General features: G+C 44.9%; 1 protein-coding gene and 1 pseudogene across 1 annotated transcript; one reads left to right on the top strand and one right to left on the bottom strand.

Annotated features, from left to right (window-relative positions):
* The first annotated feature begins 4,652 nt into the window (after positions 1 to 4,652).
* Positions 4,653 to 9,465, top strand: LOC136527925 (uncharacterized; annotated as a pseudogene).
* A 704-nt stretch (positions 9,466 to 10,169) lies between these two features.
* LOC136526354 (two-component response regulator ORR24-like) lies at positions 10,170 to 12,419 on the bottom strand. Its single transcript, XM_066519047.1, has 4 exons — positions 12,071 to 12,419; positions 11,967 to 11,971; positions 10,341 to 11,537; positions 10,170 to 10,226 (listed from the first exon to the last, which is right to left on the bottom strand). The coding sequence occupies exons 1-4, from the start codon at positions 12,417 to 12,419 to the stop codon at positions 10,170 to 10,172; spliced, it is 1,608 nt and encodes a 535-aa protein (XP_066375144.1).
* Between the last annotated feature and the right edge of the window lie 8,238 nt (positions 12,420 to 20,657).

Here is a 20,657-nt window from a genome sequence, read left to right as displayed (position 1 = left end):
CAAAAAACTGACGCAAAGACGAATGGACCTAGGAGAGCATAGACTAGATTCTTTAGAAACCGTGCTAGACTAGGGACTCATATTTTCCAGCCTCCTCTCTTCTCAATGTCAGACGAGAAATGGCAGCTGCTCTTAACGTAGCTGATCTGTTGGGAACACCCTTACATGATTCTCACATGTAGGTATACATCATGATGAGATTGTATTCAAGAGTGGTACATGACTCTTACTATTAGAGGTGTCCTATCCAACCTACTAGATCCATGCTCTGCCTTCGTAGTTTTTTGTGTTAAAAGAAAAAGGATGTGACTAAGGCCGGTTGCATTTCACTACCCCAGAATCAGCTGTCACTGTCGACCCTATCACTATCGGAATTTTAAAATCGACACTGATAAATACATCACTGCCGGTTCGTAAGAAAAAAAAAAACTATCACTGCCGGATTTTCAAACAAACCGACAGTGATATATATTATCACTGCCGGTTGGTAATAAAAACCGGCAGTGATGTGTATCACTGTCGGTTGCATCTCACAGACAGGCAGTGATCCATAGCTTCGGACCCGAAATTTTAATTCATCCTAGTTAACTGTGCGGCCGCCGAATCCATGCGCTCTCTCTCCTCTCTCTCATATCTCTCCCCGCTCTCTCTCCTCTCTCTCATGTTTCTCTGCCGAATCTCTCCCCGCTCTCTCCTCTCTCTCATGTTTCTCCAAATCCACCTCGCTGCGGCCGACGACGAGCGGTCGGGAAGCCGGCGCGGCGAAGGCATCAGGCCGCCGCGGGCGCGAGGCCGTCGTGGGCGCCGGCGAGCGGCCGGGATCCCGGCGCGGCTTCTTCCTCCTCCCCAGATCTCCCCACGCCTCCACACTTTCCTCCCCAGATCTCCGTGCGCTCCGGTAGCTCCACGGATGGAGGCCTAGAGCGCATGCGCTGGAGTCGAAGGTCCCATCCGAGGTGAGTCGCCCTGGCCTATCCTCGTCCTCGCTTTTTTTCTTTTTCTCCGTCCGTAGATTGCGCCTTCCTAATGACCTGCCTCTTCGCGCGGCTCACCTCGTGTGGTTTCTAGGAGCTGAAGGGGGCACAAAGGGGCGCTACATCTGTGGTGTGGAGAGGAGCTGCAGTGGACCTGTGCCGGACCTGCGGAGGAGCTGTGCCGGACCTTTCTCTATGTTGTGTGAATCAATTTGTAGATGAGTTATTTTGTTTGTGTTGAACCCTGCTCCTCTATCTGTGATGTACGAATCGATCCGTGGATGGGCTGATTTGTGATGTGTTGAACCCTTCTCCTTCGTCTGCGATGCACGAATCGATTTGTGGATGAGTTTTTCTGATGTGTTGAATCCGTCCTTTGTGATGTATGAATTTTTTTCTTGGATGAAATGCTTGATGTAGTGGCGGCGGTAGCCAGCGAGCATGGTGGCGGCAGCGGCGGTAACGAGCATGCTCTAGCCAGCATGCTTGTTGGATTGCTTTTTTTTGTTTTTCTAAACCTTATCACTGCCGGGTGAAGTACTGGCAGTAGTAGCCAGCGAGCATCACTGCCGGTTCAAAATCCGGCAGTGAAGGGGGATTTTGAACCGTCAGTGATATCGAAAACTGGGGTAGTGTTTGGTTTATGGACGAGGTATGGCAAACTGGTTCATCCTAGTTTTTTTTTGGATGAGATGATCCTATTCATACGTGTGTGTATCGTGTTTGGTAGTAGGAGGACCAGGGAGGGTGGTGGCAGGGCTAGGGAGGGACACGATGAATGGCGTTTTCCAGATCTGTTAGTTACCGTTCGTGGCCCCAAGATCTCGGCCACACAAAACAAAGAAGAAGGCCATGGCAGCCTTGTCTAGAGAAGGGAAGAGCTGTCAAGGGCATGGGGCCAGAGACTGGCGTGCGTCACCTTGTTCTGAGCTCGTGGTAGAGCGAAGGGGCCTGCCCGATGTAACTCAACTTGCGGTAGGATAGAGGCTCCCGACCAGCATGACCCGACTAATGGCCACAAATGGGGCTTGAATAGCACCAGTAGGCTGAACCGATGGCGGTGTGGAGTGGTCCACTTGGCGTAGCCCGACCAATAGTGGTGCTTGGACAACAGGGGTATGCCGCAACATGGTCGGATCGACTAGTGGTAGAGGTGGATCTCGGACGCGAAGGAGGAAGAAGGGAGAGGACATCAACGTGCAAACGGAGATTGAAGGTGTCAGGAAGGGATGAATCGGCCTCAATTTTGGAGGGAGGAGGAACAATATCTTAGAGGAATATTTTCTCTTAGGACGCTTCTATATCCTACATGTCTCCAAAACAAACACTAAGATATAAAAGTGGAATATTTGCACGTCATCGATATCTCACTCACGATCCAAACATACTCTAAACTTGTAAACTCGACATACTCACCCCTATACATACACTGCAAAATACTCATTATTTTAAAATGACCCTCAGACTACGAGGACATGGTTTTCTTACTATAAAGGCATACACACATATTAACGAGAGGCTTGCAAATTTAGTATAAATACAAATGGTGAAATGTATACTCCAACTCTGTTTACTATGAGCTCTCTTATTGGCTATGGATATCGCTGTTAGAGCGGGAAAGGAGCACGGCCGTGCTACCATACTCCCTCTATGTTCCTAAAAAAGTTGTTTTGGACGGCGACACGATCTTCAAAGCATAACTTTGACTTTTTATTTTTATAAAAAATATTTATTGAAAAGTGATATATGTATATTTTTATGAAAGTATTTTTCAAGACAAATCTATTAATATGGTTTTCATATTTTCAAATTCAACAACTTAAAAGTTATTCACGATTTATATTGCTAATGATCAACCCAAACCTTTTCTTTTAGGAACATGGAGGGAGTATGGCCTGTGCAAAATTTTTGAATGAACCGGTAGAATATCGTATTAATTTCAATTGATGATAAGGATTAAGGAAGGAAGCATATACAACCTTTGGAGACGAAAGAAACACTAATATTATATTTGATTTCAGAAATGAGATAAAGTCTTACTACTGGTACAAAGAATGAAGTCAATATTTTACTAAATTTGAAGAATAAATTTATGATGCATTCATCTAAAATAGAGAGATTTCTCAAACCAAACATCTTACCTTGTTCACGGGTTGAAACCAGTGTATTAAATTGTGGGCTGTGCCATTTATATAGCGACTTGCCTCCTCAATAGCCAAACACAGGCTAAATCTTACTATAGCGATTAAATTACATACATGGGAGCAAATAACTAGACCGGATTTATATTGTGTCTAGCAGAATTGTGCCTGATTTTATTTAAAATTTGTCCGTGGGAGTATGCGGCATTGATCAGGCGGCTATCCACTCATCAGTCAGTATACTCGGTAGTCACTGGTTAGCACAGGTAATCAACCAACCCAATCAGGACATGTTCGTTTTTTTTATAATTCATCTTTTTCAGTTAGAACAGTGTTTTTTTTCTCAGTATTTTAGCTTTTTTTTTTTCAGCGAAACGAACGAGCCTCGGTCTGGCAGTTCCAGATTCCGGTCATGGTCACACTCAAAATCGCAGGCGAATACGCATCCATCCATCCCTCTGCCGCACCCGCACGCAGCCCAACCACCTTTGACGTGTGCCGCACTGGTGTTTATCGCAGCGGACACTGGCGACAGCGGTGGACCCGCGAGGATTCCCGGCGCTCCTCCACTGGATCTGGCGGGGCGGCGGGGCAAAACGAAAACGAAGCCAATCCCCCGGAATGTGTGCTCGCCGCAGCCGCGTTGGCGTCGTCGTCTCCCCTGCGTTTGTTTTTCCTAGGAGCACCGGAGCTTCACCGCAGTCCGCACACCATCTTCAACAGGGACAAGCACTTTTCTTGCACCCAAACGCTTGGCCCATGCCATGCCCCAGCGCACGCACTCCCAGAAGGAACCGTCGCGCCTTCCACTATCAATGAGGACTGGTCTTGGCAGGAATGGCCGGTGATGCTACGGGCCAGTCGCGCAGGGCCATACACCTCGGGTCGGCTGGCTCGTCGCCGTCGTTGTTGCACTGTTCCAGCTGACTGAAGATGCATGCGCAGCACAGTGAGTTTTCTACCAGCTCGGTGTCCAGTCAACTGCGGTAATCCTGGGGCTTGTTCGGCTGGCCGTAAAGCCGCTGGTGCTAATTTGTATGTCTGATTTTTTAAGAAAGAAAAATACTATACTATAGCTTATAAGCCAGCGAATAAGCTGGCTGATAAGACTAGCCGAATACTCCCCTGAAAAGGGCGCTCGTTAAAGCACGTTGTCCGTATTAAATATTTCTACCTTAATTATAAAGATACATAGATCTTTTGCGTATTCGAAAAAAAGAGTTTTCTACCAGCTCATCTCCTACGATGCATGCGCGGGGCGCGGTCCTCGTCACTCATGAGCGCCATCGTTGAACAGACAGGGGGGCACTGCTCCTGGTCGTTCTCGGCCGTCGGATGTGAAAACGAACGCACCGTATCGACTCGCTTGGCCGGCCCACTGTCCTGTAACAGTGTCACGACTAGGACGACACAGAGCACTTTGCCTCGACATAGTGCAATACCCGTACCTTTTTACAAAAGCAAGGCGCACAAGATACCTACAACTACAAAGGAATCATTACGATTTCAACACAACAACGCGGCGTAAGCAAGAAGCAGCTAGGCGACACGGTCCAAGGCGGTGACTGACAACCGTTTCGTGTTCGTGCCAATCCGGGCGACACCATCCCCAAAACCGCTACGAAATTCCCAAACTTCGCTCGAGTCACCGGGCCAAACGTACAACCTCCTCCGTCAATCACAAGGCAAAATCGTGTTTTTCCTCAAAAACAAGGCACAATCGTCCTCGTCTGACTCTCCTCCGCCCTCCCGCCCGTGCGCCTTCCTTTTAAAAATCCCCACCAAGAGTGACGACTGACGAGAGGACGGCAAACAATGGCGGCACCAGCTGCCTGGTCATCGTCAACGCCTCCTCTGCGCGCCTGCTTCCTGCCACTTCTGCTACTCCTCGCGTCCTTCTCGGCAGCACCAACCTTAGCAGCAGCGCGGCCGTCGTCCTCCACCCCCAAGAAGCCTGCTGCTTTCCCGGCCGTCACTCCTCTGCACCTGCAAGCTCTGCAGCGCCAGCGGGCAAGCAGCAGCATCAGGGGCGGCGGTGAGCTCGTCGCCGCGGCCGCCGATGGCAGCAGCGGCAGCGGCGCGGCCAACGGTACCGCGGCGAAGAAGCCCTTCACGGCGCACTACTTCGCGCAGGAGCTGGACCACTTCACCTTCACGCCCAACGCGTCCATGGTCTTCCGCCAGAAGTACCTCCTCAACGACACCTTCTGGCGGAGGCCCAGCGGTGGCAACGACGCCGGCGCCGGGCCGCTGTTCGTCTACAACCGGCAACGAGGGCGACATCGAGTGGTTCGCCACTAACACGGGATTCATGTTCGACATCGCGCCCAAGTTCGGCGCCCTCCTCGTCTTCATCGAGGTACCGTACCAACTTGTAATTGTAACCATGGTTGCTTACTTAGAAACCACATCTTCGGCTCCACAATCCACATCTACCCAAGACAAATCTTTCGCTGTCAGTAACACTGACCTGACATATTCTTTGCTGACGTTAGCATTGCTTTGTCATATACAAGAGCTGGAAGAAGAAGAAGAAAAAAAAACCGTCACAGAAACACCACACTAATCCAGCATCACTCAAGCACTAGTTTTCTCAGCTCGTCTGAACCGTGCGCGTGCTTTTCCTAACGCTGCAGCAACTGAGCTTTGATGAAACCGTTTCCTCCATTGCAAATTCGTCATTATTGATGAACAGCACCGGTTCTACGGGGAGTCGAAGCCGTTCGGGAACGACTCGTACAAGTCGGCCGAGACGCTGGGCTACCTGACGTCCACGCAGGCGCTCGCCGACTTCGCCATCCTCATCAGGAGCCGAAGAAGAACCTCTCCGCCGAGGCCGCTCCCGTCGTCGTCTTCGGCGGCTCATACGGCGGAGTAAGTCAAAAACGCCCGGCCTATTGGGCTACGCCATTGTTGATCTTGATCGGGACTACTACACCGTAGCCATCTATCCTGTTTTGCCAGGAATGCACATGAATGAACATGTACTACTTGTCATGTTTCCTTGGGACGCGGATCTGGATCCTGTTAAAATTATCCTAGAAGAAAAGAATCAAGTGAATGATCCTGCCTGTTTATTTAGGTAGTATATTATATACGGAGGGCCGTTGGGCGTGTTCAATTGTGTATGTACCTGTTTGCGTGGTCCGATTAAGGACGTGGTTGATGGGATACTTAAAAAAAACTAACTCATCTCTTTTGTTTATATGGGTTGTAGCTTCAACACTGATGCTCCGTTGTTTTGTTCAGACAGCTGTTGGACTTCCCTGGTTTCAGGCTCAAAGTAACCCCCACGTCACCATTGGGGCAGTAAGCGTCCTCCGCGCCAATTCCCTGCAGTTCGACTACATAACCACCAGTGGAGCAGCTTCTAAGATGGGCGGTCTCGCAGGACTTCAAGGTAACAAAATTATATGCTTCTGTATATATAGGGTTTAAAGATTGAAGTTTGTTCTTGTCCGGGTTCAGTGACAGCTTCTAATTGTATCTGACTTCTGATGACATAAATTTATCAAAATATCTGCTCAATGTCCCGGATAGCGTACGGCAAACGACACCTTTTGACCTGTGTGCCCAGGTCTCCAGGACACTCTACTCTGCTAGCCTGTAGCGTGGGCTCTGAATCAATAGCACTAATCTCATGTAAGGACACATCGGTTAGCATGTCTTTCGGTCTTTCCTGCAGGCGGCTAGAGGACCAGTGAGCGCTCGCTCAGCGTTTTCAGTTGGTTATAGCTGCACCTGCACTTGACACCTTGCTCCTTCTCAGTTGTCTCTGTATTGTTCACAAACAGGAAAATTAATTCAATTGATTGAAATGGTACATGCCAATAATGCAGCTAGATCAGGTCCTCATGAGTCAAGACTGATAGTTCAGTGTTTTATTAGCTCGATTGCGATACTCAAACTGTGCATTATTAGGCTTACTTGAGTCACATAACTTCCCAAGTTTACTAGCAATAGGTGCTTGCAAATCTCGTTTCGACCTACATGAAAATTGTATTGCGGTTCAGAGAACTCTTCTTTTTTCTGAAACACCTGAGTGTTTTTCTAAAAAAGGAAGCTGCCATTTCTAGCATGCCGAGCGTAAAGAAGGCAAAAAGCAACCCAAGTAGCTGTACTGCTAGAGTACTGGTGACATCTTTGTCAGATTGATGCTTTTTCGTCATTGTCCTAATCAGCAGCAAATTGCCATTTTTCTTGTTAAGATGTTGACTGATTGTAGCTTGCAACCAATGTATGCAGTCTGAGAGCTTGAACTGCTTCAGTGTCATCAAGGGAACCTGGGATGTCCTGGACGAGAGGGGGTCCACAGACAATGGGCTCCTGGACCTCAGCAAACTTTTCAGAGTCTGCAAGTAAGCTCGTTAAGCTGAATTACTGGTTTTGGTTCCTGCCTGCAAGTAATGCTTGAGTAATGGGTTGCGTTGCGTGAAGTGCAAGTAAGTCGAGCATTAGCCAAACATTTAGGCAAGAAATGAGGTGACTTGCAGGCAGCAATCAAGGGATGGATAGTATACACAGCAGGAAAATAATAGTTGTTTGCAAGCTTATCATGTTTACGCAAGCAGCTATAGGTTTTCTAGTGGCTTATATACATCATTCGATGACTAATACAACAGGCGTGTTTAATCATCATGACAAGGATGCTAAGCTAAACCGATGAACTGATGATGACTAACCATTTATTCTGTTTTCTTGGAGGCATGGGACATGTCTTTCCTTTCCGGTCTTACGACCGTAGTGTTGGCACCAGGGGTGCCTCCTGTACATAAAACTCTTACTCCTTACTTAATTGAGCGACAGAGCTTCTGCCTTTTATTTCAAAAAAAAATTAATGATACCTTAAATACAGTACAGCTCAAATTAGTTTTTTTTTCTTCACTCAAATTTCAGGACAGTGAAGTACGCTTATTCAATCCGAAACTGGCTGTGGACAGCGTTCAGTTACACTGCCATGGTGGACTATCCGACCCCAGCCAATTTCCTGCAGAATCTGCCTGCCTACCCTGTCAAGGAGGTTTTCCATTTTACCCACATGTCAAAAAAATTAACCATAGCATGAAGTGTTAAGAATTGCCACACGAACTATTCTTCGGTTCTTCTGAGCATTTGTTTCAGAACTGTCTGCCAGACGGAACCCTGCATCATTGTAACAAGAATCTGCACTTCAGTTCTACCCATCATGAAGTTTCACATGAAAACATCTGCAGATGTGCAAGATCATCGATGGGTTTCCCTCAGGCGCAGATATCCTGGAAAAGGCATTCGCAGCGGCGAGCTTGTACTACAACTACACAGGAGACCAGACTTGCAATAACATAGAGGATGGAGACGACCCGCATGGCCTCGATGGCTGGCAATGGCAGGTAAAACCTGAGAGATAAGTAATACCATGTTAGTGAATAGTGACGACAATGAGAATCTGAGATTGTAACATACTCCTGTACTTGCAGGCCTGTACAGAGATGATCATGCCCATGACGGTCTCCAACGAAAGCATGTTCCCACCATCCACCTTCACCTATGATGAAAGGTCAGATGAATGTTTCGAGAGCTGGGGGGTTCGACCGAGACCGCATTGGATCACAACTGAATACAGTGGATATGTAAGTGGTGTTTCAGAATTTCAGTTTGCAGGAATGAACCATAAGTGGAAACAATTGCTGGTACGTATCAAATGCTCATATGGTGCTTCATTGCACATTTTCCTGCAGAAAATTGATAAGGTGCTCAAGAGGTTTGGGAGCAACATCATCTTCTCCAACGGAATGCGAGACCCATGGAGTCGAGGCGGGTAAGTCTATCTGATCATTTCTTTTTATTTCCCATCATTCATCAGCATAATTTAAGTCTTTCAGAAACATTTTTAATGCGCTGGAGTATCTGTAATGCCCTTTCCCTTGTGTTGCAACCAGGGTGCTCAAGAACATCTCATCCAGTATCATTGCCCTTGTCACAGAGAAAGGTAAGCAATAAATTGCAGAAAGAAAAATGTAAGACTGTAGTAGCAACATTTTCCCCCCGATTCACTTATTGGCAGTTATTTGTCACGGTGATCAGGTGCACATCATTTAGACTTCAGATCTTCAACAAAGGGTGATCCGGACTGGGTTATAGAACAAAGGAGACAAGAAGTTGACATCATTCAGGGATGGATTGATCAGTATCATCAGGACATGCCGGAAACATCTTCCTGACAAGGCGCCATTGCTGTTACAGTCAGGGAAAACAAATATTTGGATCCATGGAAAAAAATAAAGGACAAAAAAGGAATTTGTATTCTTACACATGATGATCAACAGGGCAAGTTAACAGAAGGTGAAAAAAATCAATAAGTTACGCACTAAGCATCAGAAACTGCTAAATCTTACACAAAGCAAGCCCCCTTTATCAATTAGGAAGGGGAGGTGTAGATGCTGGGACTCAAACCTGACCGGACCAGTGAATCGACTGATCGTGCAGGCCTCTGGCCAGCAGACCAAGCCAGTCTTGGACTCTTGGTTCAGTTTCTGTTTTTTAACTGTATTGCTTCTTCTGTTGAGCTCAGCAAGGAACAGTGGCGCTATATCGACACTTTCTCTCTGTTTCGCATGTAGATTAGGGCTATCCATATTTCGAGAAAATAACAGTAATTGTATGGCTATCCAACACATACTCCAAACTTAGATCCATCTGACATTACCTAGTTTATGATCCCAAGGAATTAAGATAAGATCCCTAAGAACAACTAGGTTATTCTGTGTGAAAAAAAATACTGATCCAAATTCAGAACCAAAGATTGTATAGATCGGGTTAGCAGGGGAGGTAGACCCACACCTCCCTCCAAACTTAATCCCACCAAGTTGAAACCTACAGAAGATGCAAGAGCTTATCTGCATAGCTATAATACATGACACATGTGATTCCACTGAAGGGACCTGCTCCTAGGCCCTAGCTAGCCTACTCCAAATAGCACAATTTTGCACATACAATGTACAACACACAAGAACCATTTGTCACAAGATGGGAAAACACACAAATGCAGAAACATCTTCCTCCCATTAAATTTACATCACGGAGCAAACTCCATGTTCCCATTGAAGAAAGCATCATCATTGTTGAGTAAATCCTGTTGTGAGAAAAGAAGTTGAGTTAGATAAATCTCACTTAAGTAGTCATCAATTACACATGTAAAGCCTATTGTGAAATAAGTAGACAGGAAAATGATAAAAAAAGATCTTACTTGTTTAATCCAATCGGCGAAAAAGGCCTCTATGTCATCAATGGCTCCATTCTGTGCCTCGCTTGTTCCTGTGGGAAGTTCATTGGTGCTATTCACTTGATCACCAACAGGATGCAGATCAATGTTGCTACCTTTAGGGAGATTGCAACTTGCAACCCCACCATTCAGCATCTGGGCTGGCATAACATAATTGCTAATCTGCACTTCCCTTGTTGCCACGGGGAGTTGATTGTTGTTATTCTCTTGATCACCAACAGTTTGATGACCAACGGTACCACCTTCAGGGAGATTTCCAGTTGTACCCCCACCATTTGGCATTTGGGTCAGTATGACAGAATTACATATCTTAAGGTTAGACAATGCAGGTCTAGTGCTTAAAGAACTACCTGGAGCAAAGTTGTTAATTGGCATCACTGTAGAGCTTCCGTTGCTTCCAAAGTTGAATGGTGCTAGGGTTGCCTGCTCATTGAAGCTTACCATTGGTGTTGTTGTCCCTATGACTCCTGCCATTTGGTTTTGATATTCATTTCTAGAAGTTGGAACACTCTGAGAAGAGGCTACTAGTCTTGGCAACTGGTTCATGAAGATGTTGTTTCTTTGCGATGGACCAACAGACATTCCAACATTTTGACCAATTTCATGGAAACTGGACGACACACCAGTTGTCCAGGAGTTGCTAGAGTTTCTAAATCTGGTAAACTGGGGAGGCTCCCTGGCAACTTGGTTGAACATGCCAACAGAAGATGACTGAATCTGAATTGAAGGTTGGTTCACTAACTCAGGTGACTGTAATGATAAATGACTCGAAGGAGCCACTAGGTCAGTAGACAATGATTGCATTTGAACCGAAGGGTGGTTTGCCAACTCAGGAGACTGCAATGGTACATGACAAGCCGACATCTCACCACTTGCTATTTCTTCAAAGAAGCTGTCAGGATCAAATGGAATACCTTTGTTTGACCCCAAAATACTGGCACGCAATTTGCTTGCATAGGAGATGCCAGAACGAGATGAAGGAAAGCGCATGCTTGTGCCCAATGGTTGATGATCATTTGAAATGTTTGTAGATGAACATTCTGGTACACTCATGTTGCTATCAACGTGTGTCTTGCCATTCAGCCATGCTTGTTGTTCATCCACAAATGCTGAGTACTTGAGTGTGCCCTCTTTCCAGTTTTTCAAGTACATACGATACTTCTGATATCATAACATAGACAAGTACATTTGTTAAGGGAAAAATTTGACACAAACAAAAGCTGAAAATGTTTTGCTGTTTGATTAACTCTAGAAATGTATGTGTGATTGCCACTGAGGGTTTGTGGTTCTCCACACATGCCAAAACTCAACATATGTGTGTATGGCACTAGAACTATTTATGTGGTGCACACAGAAGTTCCATGAGAATGTTGCAAACACAAGTTCTGGTGACAAACATAAATATTAAGTTTGAGACGGCAATTGGGCAGGAGCGAGTTTGATACAAATATATTTAATAATAAGATAGTGGATAAGAACTCAAACATAGGAATCAAGCATAAGAGTATAACCAAAACCTGCAGATGACTTGCAACATTCTGTCTACTGATATCGTCTACATTCATCACTTCGAGTATTTTTCTTCCGAACAGCCTCTGCAATTATATCAACAAAAGATTTATTACTAGAAACAAACTTAACATATTAATTAAGCTTCATGTTGATAGAAAAATCAATGAAAAGTAAGATCGTACTGTCCATGCCAATGTGATTGATGGCTTCCACAAACTTGGAGTGCAGCTGACTAGACCACTCGACCCTTTGCTTTTTCTGGGTCGATATGTTCTCATCCTTTTTAGCACCATCTCCATCTTTTCTGTTCTTCTTCCAATGCTTCCTGGTGTGCTTTGCATCATCCTTTTCACCATTCTCATCATCCACAGATTGCACCATTTGACTAGGATTATCATTTCTGCTGCTGACTTTGTTCCTTGGATTACTCTTGCTCTTCCTCACCACACGCATCCATATGTTCTTGACCATTTCAGGGCGTACTGGCTTCACCATATAGTCACAAGCTCCATGCTTTATCGCCTTCACCATAGTCTCCATCTCATCATTCGCAGATAGCACTACATGACATGAGGTGAACATAAGAGATTAGTTATGAAATGCACATGCCAATAACCTTGGTAGACTAGACGTCAAACACTTATGTATCATTCGTGTTATTCATTTGACATATTGTCCTCTTTTCATTTTCATAAACTTATTTTTGAAAAAAAATGTATGACACACACGTCAAAACGGCATGTATCAATCATGGTCACTTTTTTTCAAATAATTTGATAAGAGAAACTTGACAAATCTATTATGTAATAGTTATTCCCCTCATCCTCATGAAATCAAAATTACCTGTTACATTGAGTAATGAATGGAGCTTAACCACAATGTGTAACCATTATCTTGGTTTTGCACCTAGACCAGATATATTAACTCATGTACAACCACAAATGACATGGATGATTCAGTTTACGAAGTGCTTACAAAACCAATGTTGACACAAGAAACTGGAAGGACGTTAGAAAAACTCCAAATAAAAAAACCAAGTAGTTACCTTGATCGACATCAGAAAAACTCCAAACGAAAAAAACCAAGTAGCTACCTTGATAGCACAACAACAAATTAATTTAGTAGCAATCTTCATTGCACCTAGTGCTTATGAACTAACGGTGATGCATGAACTACAAACTACAAAAAATCAATCGCATGTAGGGATTTTGAACAAAAAATGTAACATCTGAAACTAAAATTGAAAAAAGTTGACAGCTCCACACCACTTAGAGCTTAATGTCAAATGGTAATGTACAAAACTTGATATAGCAAAAAAAATCGATTACATGTTGGGCTTACTAACAAAATGTAACATATGAAACTAGAGAAGACAAAATTAAGTGGTGAAGACGACACCACCTAGTACCTACGAAGAAATAATAAAAAGCTATAAACAATAAAAACTCATTAACATGTGGGCCACGACCGTAAAACAATAAAAAATAAGTGATCAGTTCGACAACAAACAAATGGTAATATTCAAAACTACAAATGACAAGAAAATCATGTGGAGCTTACATATAAATCATATCATAGAAGCTAACAGGGTCAATATTAAATTATCAACTTGATGCCATCCAACACTTAAGAACAAATAACAATATACAATATTATAAATCACAAAATTCAATTGCATGTAGGGCTTATAAGAATTGCAGCGTACATGCAACTACAAACGACAAGAAAAAGTGGTAATGCTAATACCGTCTTGTTGTTACAAACAAATAGTAACATACATATAAGTACAGAATGACAAAAACCAGTAGAATTTATGAAAGAACTGTAGTGTATGACAAGTACAAACCAGAAAATTAAGTAGACAGCTCAACAAGATCACCTAGTTCTTATGAGTAAACAGTAGAGTTAAAACAGCAAAGTAAAGACTTTTCTTGATTACAACTAGCGCTTGCAATCAAACGGTAATATAAAAAATTGATTGCTTGTACGTGGGACTTACAAAAAACTGTAACTTATGAAACTATAAGTCAACAATATCTAATGTGTAAGAAAAATGGTAACATCCAATGTACCAATAACAAAATTGAATTTCATATAGACCTTACGAGCAAACTTTAGCGTACATGAAACTAAAACAAAAATATTAAGGCAAATTTTGCTATGGGCCATCGGATAAACATGGCATATAATAGGATAGCAGATAACTGCGATTTTATAATGCTACGCAAATTTTAATGTTTGTGGTGTGAACTAGCCAATGCCATGTTTCTCCGATGTCACACATCAAAATTTGTGTAGCATTAAGTGGTTGGCTCAACGTACACTACCTAACTCTTGTGAACAAATAGTGACGCACATAAGTGTGAAACTATAAAAAATGAACTTCCAGTTAATAATTAAAGATTACAAACAAACTAACGTATCTCTATCTACAATTAAAAAAAGGCAAATATCTAGGTCGACTAGGAACGACCAAGGAGCACCAAACCCACCACCCTTTGGCGATTCTTCTCCTCTCCACGCGCGAACGAATTTTCTGGTCAAGTGATTCATGCGATTATTTTTGAAGCCTCACCAAGGGAGGCCCATACCTAATTTTTTTTATATATATGTATGAAAAAGAAAGGGTGTATGCACAGTTACAAAGCTTGTAAAGCTCAAAAGAAAAAAGAGATACATCTTCTAATGGAAATTCTCTCACCACAAATCTAGAGCTAGTTTCTGACTATGGCCTTGATGCAAACCAATCCAAGCTCCTCTTTAAAGATATACTTCCAATTTTTGAGGCTGTACGTATCATTGTCAAAGATGACTCCATTTCATGTTTTCCACATGGTCCAACATGCAGTGATCATCAACTCTCGAAGATAGGATTACTAGAAGAGGTTCTGGCCTCGATCACCGTATCTAAGGGCTACAAAGTAATGTCCCAATGAATAGAAAGGGAGTTCCAACAAGTAGTGCTGAAGGGGCATTCGAAGAAGACATCGAAACTGGTTTCTTCACAGTCATTATTGCATAGGACAAAATTTTAGTCTTTCAGCAATTTGTTCTTCCTCCTTAATTAGTAGGTTTCTAGTATTAAGCCTATCTCTGAGCAGCAGCCAGAAAAAGAATTTATGCTTCCCAAGGTTTTGCAAGAGGACCATAGCCAAGGAAAAAGAGGTGAGCCCTCCAGAGCACCTTGTAGATGGGAGTAGGTTTTCTTTGCCGAGTAGAGTTCTAAGTTGCAAATGTACTTCCAACTGCCTTCTAAGTCAAGCGTCCAACTCCTTCCCTGAATAAGGTCTTGGAGTGAATCCAGTTGGTCTAAAGCCTAGGAGGAGAGTGGCAGGTCGAAGACTCTATCTATCTGAGCTTCTAGGAAGTAAACTACTGACTCTTTTGGCTTGATTCCAAATGAAAACGGTTGGGGGAACATACTTTTTAGGGGTGAGGTAAACCAGTTGTCTTGCTAAAACATCACTGAATTTCCTTTGTTTGTTATACAGTGAGTCAGAGTTCTAAAATCTTCAGCTAATTTGAGAACATCTTTCCACCAAAAAGAACCCATGGACTTCTTGCATGGGGAGGGGCATGTGTGTTATACAATTTTGTCTAGGTTAGGGTCACCCATGAGATTTCTGCATGGTTGTAGAAGTTGCATAAATGCTTGATGAGTAGGGCTCAATTCTGGTTTTTCATTTTGATCATCCCTAGGCCCCCATCTTCTTTTGCTCTGCAGGCTATTTCCCAGTTAGCTAAGCATGAACCTTTCTTGTTGATGTCACCCCCTCTCCAAGGACAATGCTTTCTGTATCTGTCTATTTGTTTGATGATCTATGGAGGTAATTGAAGATTGCACATGTAAAAGGTTGGTAGGGCTTAGAACACAGAGTTTACCAGAATAAACCTTCCATGATAGGAGATGAATTTGTTGATTCCTCCAAGTGTGCCCTCTATTCTTGAAAGAAGAGGGTTAAATTCTTGTAAGCTAGGTTTGGTGGTGCCCAGGGGTAAGCCAAGGTAGGTGAATGGAATTTGGAATTTGTTGATTCCTCCAAGTCTGCCCTCTATTCTTGAAAGAAGAGGGGTGAATTCTTGTAAGCTAGGTCTTGTGGTGCCTAGGGGCGAGCCAAGGTATGTGAATGGCATTGTTCCAACCTTTCAACCAAATGTTTCTGCTAGATGCTTGGCTTGGGTGTCTTCTACATTTATTGGCACCAAAAAAGATTTGTTGAAATTTACATGAAGGCAAGTGGAATTAGAGAAAGATATGATCCTTTAAGTTGAAAAGGGTTTTGGCTTTGGTTGGGAGGATGAGTAAAGTATCATCAGCATACTGCACAACTAGAAAGTCACCACCAAAGTCCTCACTTAAAGGGTGGGACAGAACCCCTAGCTTCCATGCTTTGTTAATGATGGATTGTAGCAGATCATTTGTGAGAATAAAAAGGAGAGGAGATAGAGGATCTCCTTGTTTAACCCTTCTTTTGTAGGTAAAAGGTTTACTAGGAATTCCATTTAGCAACACAGAAGAGGTTCTAGAATTTAGGATGCCTTCTACCCACTTGACCCATTTGTTAGTGAAACCTCTGTGCTTGAGAACCTCCAGGTTAGTTTGGTTTTCAACCTTATTAAAAGCCTTTTCAAAGTCAAGTTTTAGGATCACTATTTCCTTCTTAGAGTGATAAATGGCATAGGTGAAGGAACTATATAGAATTCCCATGCTAGACTGACTCCTTGCCAACTGCCTCTGCAACTTTTTCCACCACTTCTACGATACCATCCTGAACTTCACCCTCTGGGTTAACTTCATCATCTAAGTTCATGTTGTAAATCCCTCCAATGTTAGAGTCTGTCGAGGGTAGAATTTGATCTTGCTAGAGGAATAGGTGACAAAAGCCTCATTATCCAGTATCTCTGGCACACTCTTCTTCTTTAGAGCAATGACGGGGACTGCCCATGAACGACCCTTGGGAGGGAGCCGAACATTCACCTTCACAAAATATGGGATCCTCACGTCGTCGTTGAGGTAAACTTTCAACATGACCTTGGGCAGGTTGTTAGAGTCTTGCCAGTGTACCAAACAATGCCAATGGTAGAAATTGCCCTAGCAATGACAACAACATGGCGAAGACCTTCTGGAAATCCAAGTAGCATATCATCCAGGCTTCTCAATCCAGATCAAAAGACCTTGCATTAACTACTACATCGTGCTTGCAAACGGACAAGTTGTAGTTTCCAAAGGAGAAACCGGGCCAAGAAACTTCTCGCGCTCCAGAGGACTGCTAAACCGAACTGACGCCTAAAGGACAAGGCTGGATCTTAGTGACACGCACATGATGCACTTCTCTGGAGAACTTGCGAAGCTCATTGGCCATGCAACCAAAATCATCCTTGTGCACCAGGGGCTCGAGCTTGACGATCACTGGGTCCTCATTGCTCAGATTATAGCAGCCAGTGATGAAAGCTTTTGATGCCACGCTTTCCTTGGAGACCAAGCAAAGTTGACATCGCGAAGAGTGAGAGAGATGGCGATCCTTCATTCTAGCAGGCACTGATAGATAATTCTCATGATAATTCTTCGAAAACAAAAGGCGTTTGAACACTGAAGATTTGCCTGATGAAGGAGCAGCTTGAGAGCGCACAACATCCACATGTTTTTCCTTTTGGTCTGATGCCAAAGATCAAAATCTTTTACCCAATCAGGGCCTCCATTGCCCCAAAGGAAGAAGAAAACTGAGAATTCCTTGCTACATAATTTCTTAAGTTTGTAAACAGGAAAACCAACTTTCTCGCAAGAGAGGGTAAAATGATACATCCAATCCGAGAGGTGAGCAACTTGAAAATCCATGGATGACCCCCCAAGGCAGGATTGGAGAAGAAGGCCAACTGAATCCGCATTGAGCCCTATCACAGAACGACCAAAGCTCGCAACCAAAAGGAAAAACCAATATCACTTGAGGAGAAGGGAAGACGGAACCGACCATCCACCAGAAGTTCGATCTCCAGCCCTATGCCAATGTCCAGGTCGTAGAGGCCTCCCATCACCGGAGGGGATCAGCAGAGGGATGCATCACCGGTGGGAGGGGTGGGGGAGGCATATGGGGGAGCATGGGTGCACAGTCCCAGCGCTGCACACGCACTATTCTTCAATAGGCCGGACGAAGAAGAAAATAGAAGGCTTCCTCTGTGGCCCACCTTTCCCCATTCATCTCTCTCAGATTTGTCTTTTATTTCTTTCCAAAAAACGAATATCGAGAAACAGGAAACAGTCACAAAAACCAGCAACAAAAAATCAATCACCCCCTCAATCATATCGTGAGTCTTGGCTGTGCACTGATATGTCGCCCACCCTCCCTGTTCCGTCCGCTTCCTCTCTCTCGGCGTGCCGTGATTTTCTATGACATCCGTGTTAGCCGACGATCACCGCCATATCATCTGCCATAACAAAACAATCCTTTTTATGACGTGCTAGCCTAGCATGGTTGTGTAATCGATCCTTCCAATGTCGTCAAGGACGGGCTGCCGACCGAGTCCGCCGTCCTTCAGCCTGTTCAAGGAGGACCCAGCATCTACTGCCCCACGCAGCCACGCCCGGCTACTCCTCACTACATGGCAACGTATCACGTGTGAACCAACCAACTTGTATAAATTTAGAAACTATCAATCAGGACCACTAGATACCGATCTAATGGATAGGGTGAGAGGTGAGATTTTTTTGCGCTTAAGCCCCCACCCGTCAGCCTTTTTTCTACGCTTAAACCCTTTCACCCCATCTATTGGATCAACATATAGTGGTCTTAATTGGTAGTTTCTAACTTTACACAAATTGGTTGGTTGGTATCTAATATGTTGCCTCACTGCACCTGTTCATAGCTCCGTTGTTGCATCCGGTTCCCCTCTACCGAGGCGGCGAAGCCGATCGTAACGACGACTGGATCCGGCGTCCGTGCATCGCTGCCCCCTCGCCCATCCGCTTCATGCTGTCCGGACCAACGGGTGGCCTGTTGCGATTGACATGGACCGTAGAGGTCGAGCCGGGCTCCCTGGCCACCGATGATCACCCTAAGGCCCTGTTCGTTTAGCGAGGATTGACCCGGGAATCATTCCGGCTGCTGATAGCTTACGTAAATATGACAAACAATCCGGCCAGAAACGGTTCAGGCCCCTGTCCCCGGTTGGACAGCTGCTACAACTACTACTGCATCTTCCGATGCTATCTCGTACAGGTACAGGGATCATAGCAATGAAGAAGTATTTTAAAATACGTATACATCACGGAAGTTCTGAAATACTCATGCATCAAGGAAGTTCAGGTAATAAATCTAGCTTTTTTCATTCAATATCCTTTATTGGCAAACCATGATAGTCCGTTCGGCTGGTTGGAGCCAGCTGCTTCCTCCTCACAAAACATTGTTCATCTACCAGTCAGAACAGTGTTTTTCTCTCACAACAAATCAACCGAAAACGACCAGCCGACTTTAATCCAGCTCAGCCGAATTGTTAGATAATCTATTGCTTCCTTATATAAACACATAGCAAGGGAAGGCTGTGCCGAAAAGGCTCCCTACTATAGTACTGTAGCTGCTGTAGAGGCAGACGTCGAACGGCTTACCTGTCGAACTGTAGCCACATGCAAGAACAGACGCAGAAGTCAGTCCTACGGTGTTATCTAGTCACTGTTGCAGCAGGACAACTGTATGGATATAGTTGTATATATAGTTTGCCACTGCAACTCAACAAAGAGAGTTCAGTTTTACCATCTCCTATACAGGGCTTCGGCCAACGCTGGTGCTTGTACTATATGTGTATGCTCTGTTCTCCCTCTTCTTCTACCTCGAGCCATAGTGCGTGTGGTTGGACAGCCTCTGTCGTGCTCGGCCATGGTCGACAAGACTGGTGAGTGGCCGACTCACCTGAGCCGGTGATACTGTGGGCTAACAAGTGGTATCAGAGCCGTACAAACGCCGTCGCCGGACTAACCGCTGGCGATGACGAACGGTTCGGAAATGGGAGACAACAGTGGCACTACTATGGCTGTCCAACCATGATCTGAGGTCGTTGTTCGCATGGTGCAGGAAGTCAGCGGCACTAGTTGGCCGACGCTATGGAGAGTGGTCGGTGACCATGAAGGTCAAGCTCAGAGCCCGATGGCTCTAGAATGCTGTTGACAAGGGCACCGAAAATGAGGAAGATGACATGTCAGCGTTGGAGGCTATCCTCGCTGCTGTACCGGCGGAGTATAGGGAGCCGTTGGGGGCGAAGAGCTCTGCTAAGGAGGCGTGTGAGGCTATTGTGACGATGCGCGTCGGTTCCGATCGCGCAAAGAAGGCGACGGCCCAGCTTCTGAAGCAGGAGTACGCCAACCTCAAGTTCAAGGATGGTGAAACGGTGGAGGATTTCTCCCTCCGCCTGCAGACGCTCATCAGCAAGCTGAAGAGCCACGATGTCACCATCGACGAAGAGGAGACAGTCTCCAAGTACCTCCACTCCGTGCCAGCAAAGTACATCCAGATCGCTCGCTCTATAGAGACGATGCTGGACTTGTCCACCCTCACCATTGAGGATGTGACAGGCCGTCTACGGGCGGTGGACGAGCGCTTGGAGCAGGCGACAGCAACGAAGGACAGTGGCAAACTGCTGCTAACAGAGGAGGAGTGGGTTGCTCGGAGGAACTCCGAGGTAGCCTCCTCTATCCACGATGGCGATGACAAACGCCGTGGCAAGGCTTCTTCGGTGAAAAAGAAGCAGGTCGACCCTAACGTCTATCGACGCTGCGGGAAG

Source organism: Miscanthus floridulus, chromosome 19 (assembly GCF_019320115.1).
Source record: "Miscanthus floridulus cultivar M001 chromosome 19, ASM1932011v1, whole genome shotgun sequence".
In the NCBI taxonomy this organism is placed as follows: Eukaryota; Viridiplantae; Streptophyta; class Magnoliopsida; order Poales; family Poaceae; genus Miscanthus; species Miscanthus floridulus.
This window is presented reverse-complemented; position numbering and strand designations above follow the sequence as displayed.

Excerpts from the sequence above, each read along its gene's own strand:
- LOC136526354 (XM_066519047.1), bottom strand. The coding sequence starts at position 12,419 with ATGGTGAAGGCGATAAAGCATGGAGCTTGTGACTATATGGTGAAGCCA. Across the intron at positions 10,227-10,340 it reads TCGCCGATTGGATTAAACAA|GATTTACTCAACAATGATGA; the intron begins GTAAGATCTTTT and ends TTCTCACAACAG.